Here is a 24,579-nt window from a genome sequence, read left to right on the forward strand (position 1 = left end):
TTTAATACTGGAGCGGGGCGGCCCACAGGGCTCACCTTCTCTGATGCTCCAGCCAGGCTAGCTCTGAGGGCATGTTCCTCTCCATCGCCTTCTTGTGTGGGGGCAGCAGCGTGGCCTGGTGCTGCGCACACAACTCTTCCTCCTGCAGGCTCTGCCTCAGCATCTGGAGCGTGAAGCAGAGGAAAACTCCTGGCTTGGCTCTCTGGGACCCTGCCGGGCTCTACTGCAGCAGGGTAGACCAAGGTCAGACCTACGGGGCTGTCTCACCACTGCCTTGCTTCCAGGCCGGTTCCCATCAGACCAGCCTTTCCCGGAGTGGAGCCAGCCCAGGGGAGGCCAGTGGCTCCAGGAAGCCCTCCTGGACTGCCAGCCCTACTCATTCCGCCGTTGTGCCTCCCTCCCCAGCTGTGAATTCCCGAGGGCAGTGCGGGGGTCCTCACCATCTTGGCCTTGTGCCCAGCCCCAATCCAGTCCAGGCCCTTGTTTGTGCTCTAGAGGGTTTGAGATAGGCTAGGCCACCTGGTCTGCAATGTGCAGCCTGGGTGGGGGGAGTGGGGGGCCAGCCCTGCCCAAAGCGGCCTGTTGAAATGCCTGCTCTCACCTACCCCCCGGCTGGAGGAAGGGGCTTAGGCTGATGTCAATTGGAAGGGTGGGTGATGCCCATGGCAGGGAGAGCCTCCCCCAGCCAAGGACCCACCGTGGAGACCCCGCTGGGCACAAGCTCTAGGAGAGGCAGCTAAGAGAGGATTTGGGCCTCCACTATTGGCTACCAGTACCTCCCCTGCACCCCACTCCTATGCCCCTCCCCCCAGGGGATGTCTCCCTGTACCTGGTGGATGGGGTTGTCCCAAGGATAGAGCCTGGCCAGGGGCAACTGGTAGGGGCCTTGGTCTAGCTTCCCTTTCTGCATGGGCTCTGAGGACAGAAAGAAAGCAGGCCGTGGCTGGGTCACGTAGGGGTTCCAGGGGCTTTTTCTACAGGATGACTGGGGCAATTTAACGCCCCCTCCCAACAGCTTCACACCAGATCACAAGACCATGCCAAAAGGCATGGACTGTTGCCTTTGCCCTGACATGAAATTTTGGTGTGTGAGCCCACTGACTGTGCAAAGGACCAGACCCAAGGTAGAGGGGCTTGGGGATGACTCTGTCCAGCTGCTTCACTCCCACAGAAGGGGAGACTGAGGCCCAGAGAGAAAGAATGACCCTTTCGAGGTCTGGCACCAAGAAGGTGGGGTAACAGCAGAGCCCACACTCCCGGCTTGGGCAGTTGTCTGGCCACTGACCACTGCTGGCCACCCTTTGGTGCTGGGTGTGATGGAAAATGGACCCTATACTTCTAAAAAGGTCAGATGAGGACCCACACTTCTGCCAAGAAAGAGCAAAGGAGATTGGATTGTGGATTTGATGTCTCACTGAGAAAAAAACTGTAAAAGACAACTAAACAAAAATGTACGTATGTGTATGCATATGTACAGGTATAAGGTTCACACACACACATGAAATAACGGTTTTCCGGACACATCAGGCAACATTGCACAGCAATCCCTGAGAGACAAAAAAAATTAGGTGAAACTTCTGATTGTCGCAGCCTACTGCCTTGAGAGAGGTTCCCAGCTGCAGTGTGGGAGGAGAAACTGAGGCAGAGCCTGCAGACCCCTGGGTGGAGGAGTGGAGCTGAGAGTCTGGAGAGACCAAGGCAGCTAGAGCCAGTAGGGTGGAGAATCATCGAGGAGGGAGCCACAGAGAGACCTGGAGATCCGTGGCGTGCCCCCTGGAGCCTTCAGTAGCAAACCTGTAGGTGATGCGCCTGAGGAAACCCGGGCGCTGGGGAAGGAAGCACTGAGAGGACCCAAAGGCTGGGGGATTATGTCTCTCTCCAATAGCCAGACTGCAGACCCTCGTGATTCGCGGGTCTCGGGGCAGTGTACACAGTAGCTGAAAGGTCACCAGAGGAGCAGCAGCAGAGATGTTAAAGGGGATCTTTCAGGCAAGAGGAAAGTGATGCCAGAGAGGAAGTCGGCTGCACACAGGGGCGAAGGGCAGTGCACAAGGGAAAACATACGTATGCCTGCAGGTGTATATGGGTATGTGAGCCTGCACAGGGTGTCCCCAAACTGTACACACACTTTGAATAATTGTAAAGCAGTGCTTATTAAAATACGTTTCATTTTCAAAATTGAACTATCAGCTGTTAAAGTGTATATACCTTTCTGGGGACACCCTATATGTATATACATATATGTATATATAAACTTTAAAAGATCGTTGTGTGTTTAAAATAATAACAATGTGTTGTGGAGTGTATAAAACATTTCAAGTAAAATGCATGAAAAGAATCACATCAGATCCAGAAAAGGAGAAGCAGACGTATTGGAAGAGCCTTCTGCACAAGAGGAAGTGATGGGGTAATCCTGTAGGCGGACTGGATACCCTAAAATAACAGGCACAGCTCCTAAGTCAACAACACAGATAAAACGAAACCATGAAAGAATATTCACTTAATCCTAAAGAAGTCAGAAAAAGAGAAGAAAGGAACAAAGGATAGATAACAGAAAAGAAAACCAAAATCAAGATGACACATTAAATGAAAGTGTGTAGCCGCCAACCGAGAGGCAGAGGTTGCCGACGTGGATGAGAAAAAATAGAGCAAGACTCAGTGGTGGGTGTCCACTGGGCCTGCACTTGGAACGGACACCAATAGGTTGGAAGGGTGGGAGGAAAGTGTGACCCTGGCGCTTGCTCGGCACAAGGAAGCCGGAGCAGCTAGGTTAATACCCGGCAAAGCGGACTTCAGAACAAAACTCATTCCCTAGATAAAGGGTTACCCGCTGATGACATCATGATAAAGGAAGGGGTCAGGTCCTCAGGAGCACGAAATAACCCTAAATGGTCCTGCCTCGTTCCAGAGCTTCTAGTATATGAAGCAAAAGCTGGCTGCACTGCAGGGAGAAGGGGCACAGCCCAGAGACGGGGCTGTTCCAGTGCCCCTTCCTCGGCAATGACGGGAAAAACCCAGAGGACAAAGCAGATTTGACCAGCCCTCCATCCACCAGCAGCAGACACTCTTCAGGAGCACGTGGAACCTCCCCCAAGACAGGCTGCATTCTGGGGAAGACCCAGGTCTCATCATACTTAGGGTCCTGCACAAAGGCTTCTTGACCACAGTGAAATTAAACCAGAAGCTGCTCACAGGAGCAGAGCCGCACAGGGGAGCGGCTGTCTGGCTGGGCGTGCACAGGGTCCAGAGGCTCCAAGCTCTCCGAGGTTTGCCCTGCGGACCTGCAGCCTGCACTAAGGGGCCCTCACCTACCAGCACACAGCACAGTGTGGGGCTTGGGCTGGATGTTTACTGGCCGGCTCTCAGAGGGCTCAGGGAAAACCGCTGAAAGGGACGGAGGAGGGCATACTGGTGGGCCTGGCAAACGTAAGAACGTGAGGCTCCCTGTTCCCAAGAGGGCTGTAGCCAGGGCTTTGGCGAGGTGGCAAGGGCTACCCTGGAGGTCCGCTGGGAGCAGGCGGGAGGAGCTGAGACCCTCTCCATCCCAGAGCAGGGTGGATGGGGCTGGATGACACCACGCTCTTTCTTACTGGGCCATGGCCATGGCCACACCTCTGGGCTGTCTTACCCAGTGTCTACCGAAAACTTCTCTGCAGTAACCCAGGCTTACTGTCTCCAGGTATGTGTGGGTGGGGATGGTGCCCACCATGTCCACTTGCTGCTTACTCCCAGTTACCCCAGGCTCCATGGGTGCCCAGCTTGCACCTACGAGCAGGAGCAGTGGTGCCCAGTGGTCAATCACGGTTCTGGCCATCAGACGGACTTAGTTTCAAATCCTGGTTCCACCCTTACTCCGTGTTCTCAGGCAAGTTAGTCCATCTCTCTGGGCCTCTCTAGTGTGTGCCTGACTCAGTTTCCCTTGGGATCCATGCACGGAGCCTACTCTGCCTGCTGCCAGGCTCGGGGTCAAGCGCCTGGAATGTGGCTGGTACTGAGAACCCTCTCACCTGTGGAGGCTGACTTGCCGGCCTGACTCTCCCATCCTTCCTCGGGGCCCTGGGAGGGTGCAGCAGCGTCTCTGCCCGGGGGTATCTGTGATCTGCCAGGAGAGAAAGCACTGGAGATTGAGCTCCAGCAGCACCAGAACCCTTGCTTGTCTGGGACCCCCCACCTCACCTTCTATGTTGGGTGGGCACCACTGTCCCAGGCCTTGGACGCACCTCAGTCTTCCAGCTGTCACAGAGCTCCAAGGGGTTTTTGGATCCAGGTCCCCACACACCTGCAGCCCCTCCAGCTCTGAAGCTGCTCCTGGCCTGGCCTGGGTTGCATGCTTCTCCATCAGCCTCTGTGAGGACAGGTGTAAACAGGCAGCCTCATAGCCAGTGGGTCAGGCCAGGTGCCAGGAAGGAGCCCGAGCCCGGGTGCATCTCCAATCTCTGGACACTCCACGTGGAGCGGCTCCTTCCCTGCCCCCTGCAGATACAGTCCCAGACCAAAGACACAGAGAGGAGTCACTTCCGAGAAGGTTCGTCCCATCCGACCAGATCATAGATCCTGGTCCTCACTCTGCCGGCCCCAGGCTGGGTGCTCCCTGTACCACTCTGACCAGCCAGCGCTGCGTGTCTGCTGGGGCTAAACAGTGCAGGCTCAGAGGCTGGGCAGGGGGTCTCAGAGGTGGGGGTCTCCTTCCTGTTCATGCAGATCTGTCCGGGGCTGAGCGGTGAGCTCCCACTGAGAGCCCTTGGCTCAGGTGCCAATAACCCCAGGATGTGTGCAGGCAGAAGGTTCAGATGGTCATCCCAGCCAGGAGCCCCAGGACACTAGTGGGAAAACATCCTGTTTCTGATTTAGAATGAGCATCCTCACATAGCCCATCAACAGGCTTCTGGCAGGTGGCCCTGCTCCTCTCTGGGGCACAGGTGGGGCCCACACTTCAGGAAGCAGCATGTCTGAAACCTGCCCAATTTGCCCTCTGCAAAGGCAGGCAGCCCCACTCAGCAAGGAAGCTGCATCCACCTTAGGAGGGCCACGGGCTCAGAGGGCAGGCAGGGTGTGTTGCCCCTGGGCAGGGAGTGGGGCACAGCCAGTCTTACTTCCAGCCTGTGTTTGAAGTGCAGCTCGTCCAGGGCCTTCTGGGTCTCCCAGACCTCGAGCTCTGCCCGCTGCCGCAGAAGGGCCAGGGCCTGCTTCTGCTTCTGCTGGTCCAGCTGCAGGGAGGGCCCAAGCCTCAGGATTCTCCAGTCCCAGCCTGCTGCTTCCCACAGCTCCCCGTGGAGAGTGCAGGTGGTGTCACCTCTGAGAACAGGTCGTCTCCCACCAAAGGATCCACTCTTGGCAGGGCCCCTCCCTCCAGGTCCCATGCGTCCTGGGTGTCCTGGACCAGCCGGACTGTCGGGCTCTCCTTCCTTCCTCCCTCCCAGCCGCCCCCTGAGGAGCTGCAGCTGTAAATTCTAAAGCTCCCTGCTTTGGAGTCTCTTCTGCTCAGCTTCAGGGGAACAAAGGCTGCTACCAGCTCACCTCAAACAGAAGAGGCCTAAAGGGGACACGGTTGTCATCTGCCTGACACAACGGGGTGGGACACACCTTCAGTGACTGGAGAAAGCTCAGGGACTTCTGCTGGAGGTCTGTGAGGTGCCCAGCGTGTGACCTGTCAGGCTCCCTCTGACCTGCGGAAATCACAGACGAGGGAGCAGCTGTGTGCCTGGGCCTCCTCGGTGTCCCTGGCTCAGCCTCAGCACAATGACCTGCAGGGAAGGAGGAGTCCAGGCCAACTCTGGGGCTGGGCTTCCCCATACATCCAGGGAGGGTGCGAGAGGCTGTGGCTCATGAGGAGGAGACAGACCCTGCTGCATCTCCTGGACCTCCCTGGGGGTTCCCTTTGAACTGACCCCAGCCACACTCCCCCCCCACCCCCCGCCCCCAATGACCCAGGTCTGCAGAGATGACAGGAACTTTCCCATCAGACAGACCTCACTTGTCATGTGTTTGCCGGTTGACCTGGAACAAATCACTAGCCCATCAGAGTCTCCGTGGGGAGACAGAGGTTCCCGCCTGCCTGATGGTGAGTGATTTACTGCACACTCAGCTGTGGTGGCTGTTGTCACCCTCCTGGAGGTGATCATGTCGGGGGTGCAAATTAACATGGAGCCTTAGGCCCCAAGGTCTCCAGGTTTCCTGGCTTCTTCCAGAGAGTGAGCATGAAAACCTCTGCCTCCCTGGTAAGGAAGTGCCCAAGGGTGGTGGAGGGGCCACCCTTTCCCTCTGGTGACCTCTGGGGCTAGCCCTGCGGAAATTGCCTCTAGGGGTGATTCCATGGCCAGAGAGGTGGCCAGCGTGCTTCTTCCTCCCCCTGGTCTCCATCTCCTTGGCCTGGGTCCTGGTGAGAGGTGGCAGAGGATGGCATGAAGGACGGTCAACTCATCCCTGGGCTCAGGACCCTGGTCTGAGGACAGCAGAGCCCTCCTGATGACTCTCAGATGAGCTCCTCAGTCACTGCTGGCGAGTGTGCAGAGATAACACCACCTTCTCGACTGCACTCTCCTTCCCAGAACAAAGCGCTTGGCCTTCCATGGTTAGAGGGTTAAAGAGCTGGGAGCAAAAGCTGCCTGGATTCCTGTGTGTTTCCATGGCAATTGAGACTCTGAGGCACCAGCCTAGAGGAGGGGCAGGGGCTCTGGCCACCTGACATGCACTGAGCATTTGGGGCGATGCTTGGGGTGCCCCCTCCTACTCCGAACTGGCTTCCATGGGATTGAAGACACTTTTAGCAATTGGTTTAAAGTGTGTCCTGAGTTGAAGTTCCCCTGAGAAGGGAAAAATCCCCCCTTGCTTCTGTTTTGTGTCCTGGAGAGAAGCTGAAGTCAGAGAAGGTGCCTGACTCTTGCCAAGTCTGCTAAGCCCCGAGGACCCTCCTCCAGGGACCCAGAGCTGCAGAGGCCCAAGGAGGGGGAATTCCTGGTCATCTCTGCTCACACCAGCATCCCTGAAAGGTCACCAGGGAGACACTGGCTGTGTGCCCCTGAGCTCTGAGCTGTGACCTAGGAGAAAGCAAGCTGTCCCTGACATGGGCATGGCCCTGGATGGCCAAGCAGCCGGCAGCCCCCAGAGACTTTCCCCCCAGAGTCACGCCACTGAGCAGAGGATGACACTGGCCTCTCTCCCAAGTCCTCTGGAGACAATTGGTGAGGAGCCCCCAGAACCGAGTACCACATGCCACCCCAAAGCACCTGGTGGCTGAGGATCCAATGAGAGGTTTTAATAAATGCTGTTAGTATCACCAATAACAGTGGTGATGATATTAACAAGGTGTGTTCTCAGTTACGGGATTGGGGTGTCACGGTCTCAAACCAGAGTGGAGCTGACAGGACACCTGTCCCTGTCTGGCTGGAGAGCCACCGCGTCTGAGAGCCAGGGCTCTACTGTCCCATGTGGCTGCTGGTAGCCACCATGCTGCTTCCATACACACTTAAGTTCACAGGAAATAAAATGCAAAATTCCACTCTTCTGCCACACTGGCCACGTTTCAATGGCTAGAGAGCCACACCTGGCTGGTGGCTGCCGTATTGGATAGCCCACAGGTTAGAACATTTCCCTCATTCCAGAAGGTTCTGTTGGATGACGTGGTATGAGGCATTTAGGTCTAGAAAGCAAGCTCTGTTGGATAGTGCTGATCAAGGTGCTTGAGTCTGAAAGGTTGTTGGGCAGCACTGCTTCCACTTGGGAAGGCTGGAGCTGACTCACTGAGTCTGAGCCCCGCTCTCCATTCGCTGCTTGGAAATGGATGAGCCACAGACAGATGCACATGCAGGAGTCTGATGCCCACAGAGCTGGGCATAACAGGGTGAGTGGCAGCACCTGCCCCTGCCCCAGTGTTATCTGGGAGGCTTCCTGGAGGAGGTGTCTGACATGAGCTCAGAGCAGGTACTCTGGGTGATGTTCACTGTTTAGTTTCTGGCTACCTGTGACCCTGCCCTCAGCTACTCCAGGCCGACAGATTTCAAATGACTCTGGGGCTGCCCGTGGCCCCAGGATAAAGAGATCCTGTCATAGAATTTCAGGAGGGACTGAGAACTTGAGTGAGACCATTGCCCAACCTGCTCCCACCTCCTAGAGAGGAAGCCTGGTGGCAGAGCCAGGGAGAAGAGCTGGTTTTTCTAGAAGGCCCAGGACCTGGCTGCTCAGGTTCAGCCTGTGGAAGCTGCCAGGCCCCAGCCAACAGCTCACAGCTCTGCCCCACCAGACCTCAGAGGCTTCAGAAGGGACGTTCTCAGGGTGGGGCAGCTCTGCCCTGTCTCCTTTCCCTGGAAGGCACAGCAGCTGTGGGTGGGCCCCTGGGGACCCCGAGGTCCCATGGTGGACTGGTATGGGGCAGCCTCCAACCTGGTGTCTCCTTCCCAGGAGGTCTGTGGCCCCTCCCTCTGCTGGTGCCTGCAGAGAGGGGACAGCTCTACAGAAAGGGCTTCCTGCGTCAGCTCTCACCTGTCCTTGCCCTGGCACCCAGACCACCCACTGAATATTCCTCAAGGGAATGAATCAGTGCAAAAGCTCACACCTTCCAGACCCGATTTGTGGACCAAAGTTCAGGTATTTTGCCCTTTCAAAAGGTGACTGACGCTTTTCCCTGTAGGATGCTGAGAGGGTGCCCTTCTCTGCCCCTGGCTCTGGTCTCACACCCCTCACCAGGCAGGGCTGCCTGCCCCCGCCCCAGACACCATACCACATCCCAACCCCACCACATGTGGGCAGATACAAGTCCAGGGAAGGTAGGGGGCTGGGGTGCATGTTGGCTGCATGTCCCTCAAAGCCAGTATCAGTCACAACAGACGTGTGGCAAGAGCACAGAGAAGCAGCTGGTCCCGAAAACCTCCAAAACACTTTAATACTGAAATGTGGGCACTCTCCACATAGAAAAGGATCTTGCTACACCCTCAGGACCTCACTGGAGCGGCAGGCAGTGGAGGGGTTCCCCATCAGACCTCCCCGGCCAACTGACCAGCCAGCCCAGGGCCTGTCTGCAGGCTTGCCCTTACCGAAGCTCCGCATGGTCCAGGGTGTGACCAAGCCTGCCCTTCTGGCCGACGGCATCTCCTCCAGCCACAGGGAGCCACAGGTGGGGTCTGGCGGGGCTAGTACCCCGAGTGAGCTGGGGACACGCAAACATACATGTAGACAGGGTGGGGTGGGTAGGAGGAGCTATCAGGGCTGGGGTGAGAGTCTGGGCTCCTGAAGCCAGAAGAGCTCTCAGACTCACACAGTGTCCAGGGATAGGCCTACGACCAGAGAGCCAGGAGGGCAGTATGAGCAGGTGGGGCCTGCAGATGCTGACACCTGCAGGGTCCTGGGGCTTGGTGGGGCATCATCTGAGAAGCAGTGACTTGGGGTTCTGCTCTCAGACTGGGGGGAACCAGTAGCCCTACAGGAGTGCAGGCAGCTGAGGCTTGGCTTCTACTGGGGCCAGGATCAGAGTGCCCTTTGCCGCAAGGCCACACCTGCCCTGGGTGCCCAGCTTGTGTCCCAGTGTGCACAGTTGTCCTTCCTGGCACATAGCAACCCAGGAAGTGATTGAAGATGCTGGCCACACACACCTGTGGTCATGGAGACCAGGGTGGGGGACTTGGCCCTCCTCCAGCAGCCCTCAGGGACCCATAGGCCACAGGTGTTTGCCAAACACCTGCTGTGTGCCAGCTGCTGTTTAGTATGGGGTTGACTTGTGCCCAGTCCCCACCCCCACAGCTCACAGACTTGCAGGGGAGGTGATGTGGGAGTGTTCCAGAAAGAGCGAGCAGCCTTGGGCCTGAGACAAGATGCTGAGGAGGCAATGGATGGGCCCAGCGGCTGATTCCCGGATGACCAGGAGATGCGGGGGGTGCGGCGTATGTGTGTGCTCTGGGGGTGCAGGGCCATGAAAGGGAAGGAGGGATGGGATCACTGCAGGGTCCTCTCCAGACTCACTCCTCCCGATCCTGAACTTAGGATGCCAGCCTCATGGAGTGGATCAACGGATGGCAGGAAAGATCTATCCCAGCAAAGGTTTGGTTAAACGGAAGGCCATGGATGGCCATCAACTGAAAAGCCAGTGTCTTCTTCCACTATCTAGAGCAGGGTCAGCAGGCACTTCCCATAAAGGAGCAAATGGTAAATTTGCTCTTTGGGCCACAGTCTCCATCTCTGTGGGAAGGACTTAGCATTGCCCTTGCAGCATGAAAGCAGCCCTCTTATTTACATAAAAGTGAGTGCAGCCGTGTGTCAATAAAACTATTTACGAAGACAGGAATAGGCCTCAGGGGCTGTGGCTTGCTGACCCCTAGTCTAGACTTTCTGGGGCAGTGGTCCTCAAACTTCAGTGTGCACCAGAATCCCCAGAGGACTTGTGAAAACACTGCCTACTGCCCACCCCCAATGGAGGGCTAGTGTGCCAGGCACTCTGCATTTCCAATGGGTTCCCAGGGAACAGTGGGAGAATCTGTGGACTAGAGAATAGGCAGAGTGGAAAAACCATGGGCTCTTGAGTCCAAGCCCTGGTCTGAATCTTGGCTTGCCCCCCTACGAGCTGTGTGGCTTGGGCAAAGTCCCTTCTCTCTGAGCCTCAGTTTTCCTGTCTGTGAAATGGTGAGAACATCTTTCCCAGAGGTGCTAAAAGCTGTGCATGAGGTGCAGGAGCCTGTGGGGGCTGGGCAACCCCCTTCCTTCCAGAGATGCCGGATAAATGGGGTATCCTGGGGCCCAACCAAGTGTCCTGGTGACAGACTGGCTCCACCCCACACTGAGTGTCATGGTCCGAGCTGGGAAAGGACGGGGTAGAAGAGGTTGTCCCACTCTGATCGAGAAACTGGCCTCGGAGGGGAGCTGTGACTTTCACGCCTGGATTCGGGCAGTGGGAGAGGTCACCAGGGGCATGGCCACAAAGCTGCACCTATGAAGCAGTGAGTGGTGACTGTGGTTTTAGAAGAGACAGCCCAGGCACCTTTCCAGAATGACCAAAGGTCTGGCAAGCCCCTGGGCTCCCCGATCCCCGCACTCCAAGGCTCTGGGTCATCTGTTAGTCTCATGAATGACTTTCGTCATTGCCTGTGGGACCTGGTCATGGCATCAGGGGAGAGGGGGACTCTGCAGGTGGGAATGCTGGGGGGGGGGAGGGCAGATGCCCTGGAGGTTCTGCCCCTCAGCTCTGAGACCTTTTGGGACTGGGCCCACAGGGCCTTGCTGGCCATCCAGCATCAGAACATGCAGATGCAAGGTGTCTTCCTTGGAGCCTGATGTTCCTACATTAACCTCTCAGAATTCTCCCCACCCTCCGCCCCTTCTGAAGGTCTAGAGGGGAAGCAGGTGTCTGCTGGGAAGACATAGAACACAGCCCAATGCTGCCCCCTACTGGCGGAAACAATCCAATTCCACCAACTGTATGGAGGCTGGTCCTGGGTAGGTGGGGAAAGGAGCAAGATAAGACTCATCCCAAAGAACCAGACACAACCTCCCCACTGGAGAAGTCAAGGGGGGTTCAGGAAGGCAGGGTGGATGGGGATTCCTGGGGGTGACAGGCAGGGGAGGTACACAGGCAGGGAAATTTCCTCAGAGGGGAGGGGTTGAGATAGTGTTGGGGGAACTGCCCCCGCATTTGAGGTGGATACATCACCCTCCTATTGCCTAGGGAAGACTCTGAGGCTGGCAGGGGGCATGTGACTTTGCTCAAAGTCAACAGCTTGAAGTACAGATATGGGATTTGCGCTGACTGCACCTTGGGGTCCCTGGGACAGCCCCATGTGGAGGGGAAATCAGGATCCCTTTTCCCCAGAGATGTAACTACCCCATCTGTATTCCCCACTCCAAACTGCCTCAACTGTAGTCTCCAGCCTCCCTTTTAGCTCTCTGGTAATAAGCTCTGCACCCTTCAAGGCCCCCTAACACCAGGTGCCAAGACCAGCAGACCAGGTGAGTAGGTGGTAGGGAGTTCCTGGCATCCATCCCAGGTGCTCCTGGTGGGCTCTGGCTGATACAGACAACAGGCAAGGCCAGCCCTGTGGAGACTGCCTATGGCCTGTCCTCTCTGCAGCTCCCTTTACCCTCGGCTCTGACCTGTCAAGCCTGGGGTCCTGGAGGACACATGGCCACACAAGGGGAAGGGGCTGCTGGAGGCCAAGCTGGAGACCACTGCCCCAGGGCACTTCAGTCTCAAGACAGAGAGATGAGAGTGACAGGCAATGGCCTGAGAAACTCCAGGCCATGTGGTGTGCCAGGGAAGAGAACAGGGTAGGGCTAGGGATCAGGAGGGCAGCGCTGGCCACTGCGGAAGATGGTAGGGGACCTGAGCCTGCTCTGGCATCGGGAGATGCTTGGTAGGTGGGAGGGCAATGGGCTGAAGGAATAGTTGTTGAGGCCGCAAGTGGGGTCTTTGAGGAGGAGACCAAGCATGTTCATTAGCCCCAGGAGATGAGAGGCCACAGCTGCCCAGGGAGGTCACATATTGGCAAGGAAGCAGCTGCCCCCAAAGATGTTCTGGCTAAAGCTGTGCAGGGGCTGGGCTGGTGGGAAGGACACCCTTCCTGAGGGGAGTCAGGGTTGAGAGGGGCTGGGGGCACAGAGCAGGGACACTGGTTACGGGGGGTAAAATGAGCCAGAGGACAGAGGACAGGAAGGGACAGCAAATGGACCACTGGGGGAGGATGGCCCAGGGGGATGCTGGGCCAGCCAAGGGCTCCTAGTACCCCAGCCCTAGACCAATCATCTGTCTGCAACTGGACCCAATGTCTCTTGGGAAGGGACCTGTATGAAGCAGCCCCCAGAGAAGTGTTGGGGGTTGAAGCCATGAGAAGGTGCAAGGGTTTGTGGCCAGGTGGTCATGAGAACTTAGACATGGACGTGGAACCTGGATGAAAGTGCACCTGCATCAATGTCCCCTGGACACAGTCAGCCTGCCAATCACACCAATGACATAGGAAAGTGTGGCCAACAGTGTCTCCCTGGGGCCTGGAACCCATGCAGGGAGCGTGGGGTGGGGTGCACATCAGGGGGCTGCTCACTCATCAGCAGGGCCCATGGCACACAGCCCGGCCACAGAGGTGTCAGAGCCACTGTCTGACCAGCCTCAGAGAAGCTCAGGTGGGTCAGGAGCTGGGTCATTCCCCTGCCAGGCCTGGCTGCACCCAGACTCCTGGCCTTGGCCAGCGGGGGCCCTGCCATGGGGGCGTGAGAGGCAGCCCTGTGGTTCACAGAGTGGCTGGTGCGTGAGGGTGCTCATGGACTTACCTCCCTGCCAAAGGGCTGAGGGCCCGGAAGGAAGCCATGTTTCTCGCCAGCCTCTGGTCCAGCTCTGAACGTCCATCCTCTGTGAATCCTTTGGAGAGATGGGCACCAGGACTGCACTTCCCAGGTGTTGGCATGAGAGGCAGGGCTGCTGGTTAGTGGGGAGCAGGGAGGGCACCCACCCCACAGCAGGAGGGGCCGGCAGCCTCACTGTCCAGAGTGCCTCACCCTCTTTTGAGCCCATCATTGAGAGGCAGGGCAGGGAGGTGACAGGCACATGAGCCACAGAACCAGGCCTCACCCCTCCAGCCAGAGCCAAGATGGGGACAAGAACTGCAGCTGATGGGAAACTGAGTGAGCACTATTCCTGCTGCCAGGAGTGTCACCTATGTTACCTTATCGGTGACAACAACTGTGATATTGTTATCACATCCCCCTTTAGGGAGAAGAAACCAAGGGACAGGGAGAAAGGGGGCTCCCTTGGCTGTCGACAGGGCTGGCAGTTATCGTGGCCTGGGTGCCAGCCTTACCTTGGGGCTCGCTGGCCAGGTGGCCCCTGGGGCTCCTGGGGCTCAGGCTCCGCCGCTGCTCCCAGCCAGGGCTCCACAGCAGCGTCTCACCCTCTGGGAAGCAGGTGGGAGAGAGAAGCAGCCTGGCCGGTCTGTCTGCCCAGTCCCAGGGAGCCCCTCTGCCCCCGTTGGGTACCAAGGCTCTGGGGCAGGCTTGTGCCGCTGGCATGGGGGCTGCAGGCACAGTGCTGGGGCATGAGGGTGGCAGGTCCAAGACCAGGTCCTCAAGAGTGTCCATTGCCTCGGACCTGAGCAGCTTGGCTGTCAGGATGTCGATGCGCTGCTTCAGGATGTTGGCCATGGTCTCCAGGGCCTGCAGCCGGGCCTGCTTGTACCGGAAGTGCAGGGGTCCCGATGTGCCGAGGCACTCAGCCTCCTCCTGGTCCAGGTAGATGCACAGCCCCGGGTGCGGGTGGTGGGTGGTCAGGTCCTGGAGCTTCAGGGGACCCAAGGAGGAGCTGGCCGGCATCAGCAGGGGAGCACCCTCCCAGCCTTCTTGGGGCCCTCCTGTCTCCAGAGTCTCTGTGCGGTTCAAGGCTCTGTCCAAACACAGGCAGAAGCTGCAGGGACAGAAGGTGCAGAGGGTGCAGTCAGGCCTAGCGCCACTGTGTCCAGCGGCATGTGCAAAACACACATGTGCAGGGATGAGCATTGTGTGTTCTGTGTCTGTGCACGACGGGGCTGGTTATGGGGAGTCCATTTGACCACACACAGCTGTTAGAGCGAGGGTAGCTGGCAGGGATTTCCTGATATGATGTCAAAAACTACAGGAAACAAAAGAAACAGATAAATCTGCTGCTTCAAATGTAAAACTTCTGCACATCAAAGTACACAATCAACAGTGAGAAGGCCACCTATGGAATGAGAGGAAATTTAGAAACCATGCATCTCACAAGGGTTAAAATCCAGAATATGTAAAGAGCTCCTACAACTTAAGAAGAAAACTCAATAACTTGGTCAAAGAGCAGGCAAAGGAGTGGAGCCGAAGATAGAGAGGCAGCGACAGCACGTTAAAGATGCTCAGTGCCGGTGACCACCGGGAATGCGAGTGAAACCACGGCAGATCCCACCTCACACCTGCAGGATGGTGGCTGTGAACAGAGCAGAAGTGTCGGTGAGGAGGTGGCGACACTGGAACCCTGTGCGGTTGGTGGGCGTGGAATGTGGCATAGCCGCTGTGGAGAGTGGTGGGAAGGTTCCTCAGAAAGCAAACGCAGGGTGACCACATCGCCCGCAGCCCCACTCCTGGGTACCCACCACCATGAATTGGAAGCAGGTCTTGGAGAGATATTTGCACACCTTTGCTCACAGCACAGTCACTCACAACAGCCAGAGGTGGACATGACCCCAGTGTCCATGGGCAGAGGATGGATAAGCCAAACTTGGTCCACCCACACGGCGGACCCTCATTCAGCCCTAAAGGGGAACCAAGTCCTGACACACAATCCATCAGGGATGAACCTAGAAAACGTGCTCAGAGAGAGAAGCCAGACACCGAAGCCACAGGGCGTAGGATCCCACCTGGGAACCGACAAATGCACAGAGATGGAAAGCAGGCTGGGGGTGGCTCGGGGGGAATGGGGGATGACTGCTAACCAGGTGGGGTTTCCTTTTGGGTGATGAAAGGTTATGGAACTAGACAGAGGTTCTGGTTGCACAATGAAAGCACTAAATGCACCGAATTGTTGACCTGAAGTGGTGAACCAGGCAGGATGTGACTCTCCCCTCCATGAGATCACTGGGCTGATCCACACAGGGCCCAGGAAGCTGCCCACCCTAGGAACCCCACCCAGTAAGTACAGCCCCTGCCCCTGCCCGTGCTCCTGCACACCCACCTGCCCGGAGCCTCCTGGTCCCCCAGCACCATGCCAGAAGTCACCTTGCTCCACCGCAGTGCTTCCAGGCCCTAAAACAGAGGAGGGTGCAGTCGGAGTCCCCCCTGGCTGGACGACCCTGACACCCTCTCTTGGCCTCATAGCTGACACCCTCTCTTGGCCCGGCCTCCACCGGACCTCAGGCTGGATCCCTGGGGCCTCCTCTTTAGGGGCTGGTACAGAGATAGCAGGATCCCTCCAGAGCCCCATCACACCCAGGGAGGCAGGCAAGCATCTGGGGACTCCAGGGAGTGGAGGCTGTGGCTGAGTTGCCAACACCCATCTGCACCCTGGAGCGTACCCTGGACTGTGCAGCATGTGGGACAAAGGTCACGATGCTGGGGGTCGTCTGGGAGACCAGGGGGAAGGCTTTGGTGGGGACAGCCTTGCTGGGGCTGGCCTTGCCCAGGACCGCCTCCCTCTGCTTCCTGTAGACATCCTGCAGCCTCTGGCTCCTCAGCTCCAGCGCCTGCATGGCCGAGGACTTCTCCTCCAGGGCCTGCTGCCTTCGCGCCAGGGCCTTCTGGCGCATGAAGTCCCGCAAGGACTCGGGGCTGTAAGGGTGGCCCAGGACTCCCCTGGGCTTTGGGCAGGGTGGTGGCAGCCGTGCCTCATTCTCCTTCCCAGGTATCACCCGAGGGGTGTTCTGGGTGGGCCTGGGGCAGGTGATCTTGGTTCCCGAGGGAGGCAGGAGGGAGCCTCTGCCCTTGACTGGGATCCCAGCCCTCTTCATGCAGGAGATGCTCCAGGGCCTCTGTGCTGGAGGGCTTGGCCTTTCCAGAGGGTTCCATGAGCCTCGGGCAGGGGCCTCCCAGTCTTCACAAGTGGCTCCGGCCCTCTGCCCAGCTGAGGCGCTCCATGGCCGCTGAGGGAAGTAGCTCAGCCTTTCAGGGGGACTCCCAGGCCTCTGGAAGGTGGGGTCCCATCCTTGGGCCGACCAGGTCCTCTGCGGATAGGACTCCCACCTGGCCAAGGAGCTCCTGCGCTGCCTGGTGGGGAAGCTCCCAGCCCTCTCTGAGGAGGAGCGCATCCTCTTTGTTGGGCCCTGAGGACTCTCAAAGAGGGATGCCCGCACATCTGGGGTACTCCAGCGGCCCTGGTGCCTCCTCCCAGCCAGCTCCTGTGACCACAGAGTAGATGGCCGGCACTCACGCCCTCCCCTGAGGTGGCGGTCTTGGGCCAACTCCAGCCCTGTCTGGATTTGCTGGCGGAGGTCTTGAAGGGTGGCCATAGCAGACTGGATGGTCATGGCCTGGCCACAGGAAGCCAGGTTGGGTGTGTTGGCAGGTGCCCGTGGGTCACTGTGGGTAGAAGCTGGACTGGGTGTCCGGGCACGGACAGGGGACCTCTCAGCAGCTCCTTTCCTGGTGTCTCCTGCAAAGACAGGCAGTCACAGGGGAGCAGGACCTGTGGCTCATGGAGGAGCAGAGCTGCCCCCTCTCAGAGGCACCCTTGCCCCTGTTCCAGGGAACCCCCTTGGCCTCTACACTCGTCACTGACTCGCAGAGCCCTCAGGGGCAGGTGCTACATCAGGTGACTCGAAGCTGTGCCTGGTACCTGGTGAAAACTCAGCACAAGTTGGAGGATGGGTGTCTGTTGGAGAAGCCCCTGCCAGTGCTCACCCTGCTTCCCTAAGTCAAGGAAGCCTAGATGGCTGTGCCCAGCGTCCTGGGAGCCAAAAGCGTGCCTCTCAGGGACAGAAATCCTGTCCTTAGGCTTCTAAATATAATGCTTTACCAAAGTCCCCCATCTGATGATGGGTTTGAAGGGCATTTAACACGTTGCTGGGAGAGAGCTGCTGCCCCAGCACCTGATGCCACCTCCTCCCCTGGTGGCATGGGGACCATGCCCACCCCCAGATGTGACAGCAGAGCACAGTGGAGCCCAAGGCAGAGGCACAATGTACCTAATTCCATGGTGGGGGCCAGCTCTCTTGAGGGTGCCTTGCTCTGGAGCCTGGGGAGGGCAGGAGGGGGCCCAAGCAGGCCCCTCACCAGAGCTTGTCCTTTTCTCCAGGCGTAAACACCAACCAACTCAGAATCTTAAACAGAGAAAACACACACAGCCGTGCCGGGGCCTCTGAATGCTGGCCCAGGTTGGTGGCTCCATGAAGCCTGGGAGACCAGTTCACATGCTTCCAGAGGGGCTGGGGGTGAGCCACACTCCCAGCCACCACTCAGCAAGACAGGGCTGCAACCCAGGATGACCTGACTTCCTTGACCCTCAGTCTCCTCTTCCGGAAATGGCGGTTATGAAACCCGCTCCCTACAGCTTTGTCTGTAAAACCTCAATACGGGCCCAGACACATGGCACAGCTCGGTAAATGCTGACTGATAATAATGTCAGTGGTGACAACAAGCCACTAGCCACACAGGGTATGTGGGAGGGCAACGTCATAACTGATCATTGGCTCTGAGCTGAAGGAAATTAATCTGTTTTTGAGCGGGTGAGACTCAGTGACAACAGGGGGTGGGGGATCCATAAAGACACCCAGGCTGGCAGTAGGAGGGGACCAAGAGAGTGCATCCAAAACACAGAAGTGCTTTCTTTAATAAATGTTGTCACATAATAAACATCATTTATCAAAGTTTTACTTTATAATCCCAGGTTACAGGCACCAAATGCCAATATCAGCCCCACTGTCATTACAAACCCATCCACGAGGGCCCTGGCAGAGGCAGGAGCAGCAACCTGCCTTTAACTTGCACACACACATGCACACATGCAGACACATGCATATACACAGAGATATACGGCATGTGCACACACACACACACACACGCACACACAGAGACACACAGACATATGCGTATGTACACATGCAAACATGCACACACACGCACACATGTGCACACACACAGAGACACACTGCCCCTCCCCTGGGGACCAGCCCAGGGCAGACGAAGGGGAAACAAGACCACCCAGGTCAAAAGTTGTCCTGTCCCCCATGAAGGGGGCATTTCTGCCAACTGAGGGTGCCTTATGGCAGAGACCATCCAGACAGCTGACTCCCTGGGGGCAGGTGACCAGACAGGGTCAGGGGCCTTGCTGGCACACATGGCCCGCTAGACATGGCACCCTCCCAATGGCCCAGACGCAGAGACATCGGTCACAGGCCTGAAGCTAGGGCTTCAGGAAGAGGGAGGGGCCACACAGAGCCATATTCTCTAGAGGCCATGCCCTCAGGCGGGCCCCTAAGGCCACACCTGGGCCATGCCCTCTCTGGAACAGGACCCCAATACCCTGCCCTCTTTAAGCTGTACCTTTGTAAAGCCATGTCCCCCTAGAAACATGCCCCCTGAGGACTAAGTCTTCCATAAGCTATGCCTCAATAGGACAGAATTGGGAAGCCACTTTCCCTCTAGGACACATATGCCACCTCACCCCTACTCCAGCCATGCCCTGCAGCCCCAGCCCTGGGGCCACCGGAAGTTAAGAGCTTGGTCTCAGGAGTCCCAAATCTGGGTTTAAATTCCGGCTCTGCCCATTACTAGCTATGGGCCTTGGACAAGTGGCTTAACTTCCCCATGCTTCAGTTTCCTCATCTGTAAGCACCTTCCCACAGAGCCACAGGATGAAAAAGCAGTGACAACCACAACAGGAGCTGAGCCCGGAGAGGTCAGGATTCTGCTGGCTCAGAGCAGAGTCAAAGGCTGGGACTGCCCACCCAGTCACCTAAAGGGTGGGGCTTCCCAGAGAAACTACTCCATCTTGGCCCCTGTAGTTGCTGGGCTGCCTGGAAAAGGCCAGGCTCCCTCTGGAAAAGGCCACTCCTCTTCCGCTGGGACACTGGGCAGGGGCCCCACTCCAGGTGGGGAGGGGAGGGGATGCTGCTGCCCAGGCCTGCTTGGCACCCCCCACACGGGCCCCTCCTTCACTGGGTGCTCAGCTTCCCCATTAGCCTGCCGGAGGGTCCAGGTCAATAAATGGGTCCTGATGGGCACATCTTTTTCTTCTGCTGAGCAGTTTAATGGCAATTAATTTTTTTACGAGAGGATTTTTAATCTGTGGAAATGGATGAGGTCCCCAGGTGCCCTCTCAGAGTCCCGGGGCCGACCTAATCTATGATAAAAAATGCAAAGTGAGGTGCTATAGTCTGAAATTAAATATTGGGCTTCATTTTCCTTTGGCCGGATGGATGAATATTTTATAACTATCGTGATTTAATTTTTTGTTAACTACAGCAAATTTCTAATTCATCCTATTCCCAAGTCCCGTGACTCTGACCTCTGAACCCTCACTCATCTCTCCTTAGCCCAGCTGTGACTACGCCACTGACAGAAACTAATGGTCAGCGCCGTCAGGGTGACACGTGGTGACGATGATGAATGTGGCCTGTGGCGCGCCCTTTGACCCAGTGTCGGGCAGAAATCGGGTCATTTTTCAAGTGAGCCATTAAAATAAAACAAACCAAAAAGCTGAGGGCAGGAGGGAGATGATGATGTGGAGAACAGTTATATTTTGTGCATTTTCAGTGGGGCTTCTGGAACCTTCTCTGTGTCTCCCAGCATCCCTCACTCTCCGGCGGGAGTGGGGTTCTTCCTCCTCCCCGGCATTGCCTCGCACCAGCTGAATAAACACGTCTCCCCCAGCATCCGGGCCCAACCTCAGTGTCCCCACCTTGCTCAGAGCCCGTCTCCGGCGTGGCACAGAGAAGGGAGCATGATGTGTGGGCAGAGCACACACCACCCCTTCCCCATCCAGGACTGTCATCTCATGCCATGGGGGAAACTGAGGCATGGGGATGCGCAGGAGCAGCTCGAAGACTGTACCCTGGTGCTGTGTATCTTAGACTAAGGGTCCCGCAGAGCCGGTCTCAGCCCCGGGGAGTTCCACCTGGCCAAGGAGTTCCAGCGCTGCCTGGGGGATGCTCCCACCACCAAGGCCATTTAACAGACCTCTCCCATCGTCACACAAATGCTTTGTCGGCTTGCCCCGGCGTGACGGCTCCACGCCCCCAAAGGGGGGGCCAGAAAGTGGACAATGCTCGAGGCCTTTGCCACTACCAGTGGTCAGGTGAGCTTGCTACCTGGAATTCTAAATCCCAAACCAGGCCCATCGGGGGGCCCATTCCCTCCACCAGTCTTCCCCATGCCAAAGCACAGAACCCCAACAGTGTGGTGTGTGATGCCATGCAACAGGAAAGCAGACACACCTGCCAACCACATGTGTCGTGGGCTCACCATTCACGCATGTCTGTCAAGTGTGTGTCAGTGTGCTTGAGGAGCAGACTAGGAGCATGTGTTAAAGCCAAACATGGGGGTTTGCAGACTTTCACTGCATCACGGGTGGGACCCCCTGGGGCTGCGGAGATGGCTCTATTGTCACCCGAGGTGCAGATGCCAATGTTGCCCCTCCTCCATGCTCAGCAGACCCCCCATCAAGCCTGGCCCCTGTGGATCCCAGATGCCCCCCAGAACACCATGCACACAGTACTCGGGTGGCCGCTGGCAGCTAGCCACCCTACACCAGAAGCCATGTGCCCACTTAGGAGCCAGACCGTAAGCTCACGTCCCTGAGCCCTGCCGGCCCCAAGTGAACCAACCTTACCCTTGTCTTTGGCAGCTCTTCTGGTGGGTGACTTGGAGGCTTTCTCTCTTTTACAAGAACTGCTCTTCATGCTTTTGGGTTTTTCTCGTGGAACTTTAGTGAGAGAAGGGAGGGGGAGGGGAGAGAAGGTGAGCAGTGACACAGGAGCTCCCTGACCAGGTTCCAGAGAACAGTGTGGTGGTCCCACCTGCTCCCTAGTCCTGTTCACCAGTGTGGGCAGCTGAGTGCATGGCTCAAGGGGGCACACATGGCTGTCTGTTCCCCCTCAGCGTCCTGCATGGAGCAACCCCCTGGGGAATCCTCCTCCAGGCTGGGTTTGCCACTCCCTCCCCGACTGTGCACCAATTCCCAAGTGTCTGGTGGCCAAGAGCCCTGAGGACAGGAATAGCCTCCTATCTTGGTCTGCACCCAACTTGGAGCTAGGTCATGGTGCTCATATTTGTTGAATGAATAAATCACTGACTTGGCCCACGTGTGAACCCAGGGCATGGCAGCTGGCCACATTGGGAGACAAAGGGTGGCAGCTGGAGTAAGAGGGGCTTTCTCACAGCCAGGTCTACCCCTGGCTGGACAGTCAGGGGGACATGGAGACTCAGAGCTGGCAGAGGCTGTTTAAGTCCCACAGTGGCAGACTGGAGGGGAAAGCCAACAAGCCAGCGAGTTTGAGAGAGCAGGCCGAGCCTACCATGTTTCTATATACATGGCCAGGAGTGCTCGGGGAAAAGACTGGCCCGAAGGACTCTCCGGGTCTCCAGTGCTGCTGGGTCCAGCCTAATGCCACTGAGCTATGCAGTTAGATGTGGTGAAGATGGTAAACTTTATGTTATGTGTATTTTACAATTTTTAAAAACAAAGATATTATCTTAAAAAAAAATTAAAAGAAAACATCCTCCCTGTCTCCTAGAAAAAGGTATGCACCTGCTCAGTGAGAAGAGCCACAGTGCTACGCCTTGACTGGGAATCTATGTTTGCTGGACAGGGAATCTATGTTTGGATGTTTCTCTAAATTCCCAGCCTCGCCCTTGCCTCTGGCCTCATGCCCCCAGGCAAGAACATGCTATGTCTTTTGGGACCTTTGAAATACCCTGCAAGCTTTTCAAGGTGTTCCTGACCTGAGTCTCCACACACTTGACCATGATTCTCATCTGCTTAACCCACCCTTCTGCAAAGCTGCAGACTCCAGGCCCAGGGGGCCAGGTCCCTCCCACACCTCCCTGTGTCCCCTTCCTCCCCACACACCATCCCTCTGGCTTCTAGCAGCCACCAGCTGGTCTCCGTCAAGGCAGGAGCCTTGTGCTAGAGCCCAGGCAGAGGTGCCTCCCAGAGGACTGTTATCCCACTTGGCTTCCCAGTTGTGAGTCCCTCTCTGGGCCTCGAGGGTAACCATGGGGGGTCCCCCCCAGGCTCCTAGCATAGCCCTCACACCCCTCACCAGGGAAAGCTGCCACTGACCTGGGTAGGCTGGGGTTGGAGGAGGCTTCTTCAGCTTTCTGACCTTCCTCTGGGGGGCTGGTGTGGAGGCTTTGTGGAGGTGTGAGGCACTAGAGGGCATCGAGGTGCCCAGGGACGCACAGCTGGCCTGCCAACGTGCTTGGGCCCGGATCTTCTCCCTCAGCTGCTCCAGCCGTGGGTTGCTCTCCCTATGCTGCCACAGGGACCCCAGCACCTGGGGGGCCCTCTCCTTCCAGGGCCTGGGGGGAGGTGCACACGAGTTGTGGCCCCCTGATGAGCCAGACAGGCGACCTGATGACACTGAGCTCTTCTCATCTTTGGCCTTTTCGCCTGCTGTCCACATTGGGTAGCTGCAGACCTGTACTGGGGGGCCTGGCCTCTCCACGTGGTCAGACCAGGCTACATAGGGAGCTCCCCATGGGGTGCTTGGCTGCTCAGAAGGCCCGGGCCGCCTCAGGTCCTCCTCAGCTACAGGTGGACGCAGCCTGAGGTCCTCCTCAGCTACAGGTGGACGCAGCCTGTCTGCCCTTGGGAGAGAGAAGCAGAAACAGCTGGTCAGGTGTGGAGACCCAGCGGAACATGACACAGTGTACCCCACTGCCCAGAACCCCTCCTGTTCCTCATGATCTTCTCAGAGCACCCACAGACTGAGAAAGGTGAAATGCCCCTGTGCAGGGCAGTCCTGAGACATCCTCTCTCGGATCCCAACCTCACCCCTTGTTAGGCAACATGATCAGCCCAACCTATAGGTGGGGAAACTGAGGCTTGGGAGAAGGCACACAGCAGGGGAACTTTGGCCCTAAGTCCTTGCTTCTCACAGTGACTCAGCCACCCCTCAGGGGAAGGCATGCCAGGTGCACTGACATATGCCTAAGTCGACACAGACACTACCTGCGCTTGGTGCTGGCCTTCCCGGCAGCTGGTCTTCCTGAGGCCCCAAGAGAGAGGGAGCGGTGCCTCTGGCTATTTTGGGGGTGGGGCTGGGCCATTTCTCTTAGGCAGGTTGTCGTGGCTGCAGGGCCAGGAGCGAGGGCAGAGCCATGGGAGCCCCCGTCACCACCTGCCCTGGGTACTCTCACAGGGCAGCCTCAGAGTCTGCAGCCTGGCATTCATTCCTGCTCCAGGCAGGCTGGCCGATGCCCTGCTTGGATGCCGTACCAGTTCCCTGCCCAGGATGGAAACCCTCAGGATGGTCATGGAACTGGGTGGGCACGGTGGGTTGTTGGGCCCTGGGCTGGCAATGGCCTGGGTGGGCTTCCTAGCGAGCTGCCCCTCAGAGGAGTGGGAGAGAATTCCAGGTAGCCCGTGACAGCACAATAACCCCGTGTCACTCAGCAACTGGTGCAGAGGCCTTCAACTCCTGCTCGGGCTCCAGGCAGAGCCCCCATCCCCATCCTCCCAGGGCTCCAGGGCTGGGGGTCAGGCTTGGCCAGAGTTAGCATGGGGACATAGTGAGGTGCTGGGGGAAAGGGTGGGCTCCCAGGGTCAGCGTTAGGAGCAGGGCTTGGCTCAAACCCAGGCTGGTGTCAGGCTCGAGGTTCAATTCCAAGGGCAGTCAGCCTGGAAACCCAGGTACAGAAGAGAGGGGCAAGCCCAAGGCATGTCCCCAGCAGCTGGACAAAGGGACTAAGTGCTCAGACCCTGACACTAACAAAAACATCAGCCACCTCTCTAAGCCACAGCCTTCTGGTGGCTTGAGGCTGATCAGGGAAAATGGGCGTGGCCTCTTGGCTCTCCTTGGCACCTGCTCAGGGCACTCTTTTGCTCATAGAAATAGTAGCTAGAGCTGCCCTAGTACCAGGAGCCCAGTCTTGCCTGGTACTAGGGGGCTTCCTATAACCTTCAGGATGACCCTGACAGGGCAGTGCGGTGGGAGGACCTGGGCCTGTGGTCAG

General features: G+C 57.5%; 1 protein-coding gene across 1 annotated transcript in view; it reads right to left on the minus strand.

Annotated features, from left to right (window-relative positions):
• CCDC187 (coiled-coil domain containing 187) overlaps positions 1-23,042 on the minus strand; it is a 31,095-nt gene extending 8,053 nt beyond the window's left edge. Inside the window, exons 1-16 of the mRNA XM_087822594.1 lie at positions 22,685-23,042; positions 21,228-21,325; positions 17,904-17,910; positions 17,589-17,723; positions 15,984-17,056; positions 15,644-15,714; positions 13,770-14,368; positions 13,243-13,330; positions 9,030-9,142; positions 5,584-5,666; positions 5,094-5,207; positions 4,221-4,345; positions 4,008-4,099; positions 3,313-3,384; positions 830-915; positions 36-163 (exon numbers count right to left, since the gene is read on the minus strand). Of these exons, the coding sequence (XP_087678720.1) occupies positions 36-163; positions 830-915; positions 3,313-3,384; positions 4,008-4,099; positions 4,221-4,345; positions 5,094-5,207; positions 5,584-5,666; positions 9,030-9,142; positions 13,243-13,330; positions 13,770-14,368; positions 15,644-15,714; positions 15,984-17,056; positions 17,589-17,723; positions 17,904-17,910; positions 21,228-21,325; positions 22,685-23,027 (3,227 nt within the window). The 5' untranslated portion in view covers positions 23,028-23,042. The remainder of the gene's footprint in view (positions 1-35; positions 164-829; positions 916-3,312; positions 3,385-4,007; positions 4,100-4,220; positions 4,346-5,093; positions 5,208-5,583; positions 5,667-9,029; positions 9,143-13,242; positions 13,331-13,769; positions 14,369-15,643; positions 15,715-15,983; positions 17,057-17,588; positions 17,724-17,903; positions 17,911-21,227; positions 21,326-22,684) is intronic.
• Between the last annotated feature and the right edge of the window lie 1,537 nt (positions 23,043-24,579).

Source organism: Miniopterus natalensis, chromosome 12 (assembly GCF_054644295.1).
Source record: "Miniopterus natalensis isolate mMinNat1 chromosome 12, mMinNat1.hap1, whole genome shotgun sequence".
Lineage (NCBI taxonomy): Eukaryota > Metazoa > Chordata > Mammalia > Chiroptera > Miniopteridae > Miniopterus > Miniopterus natalensis.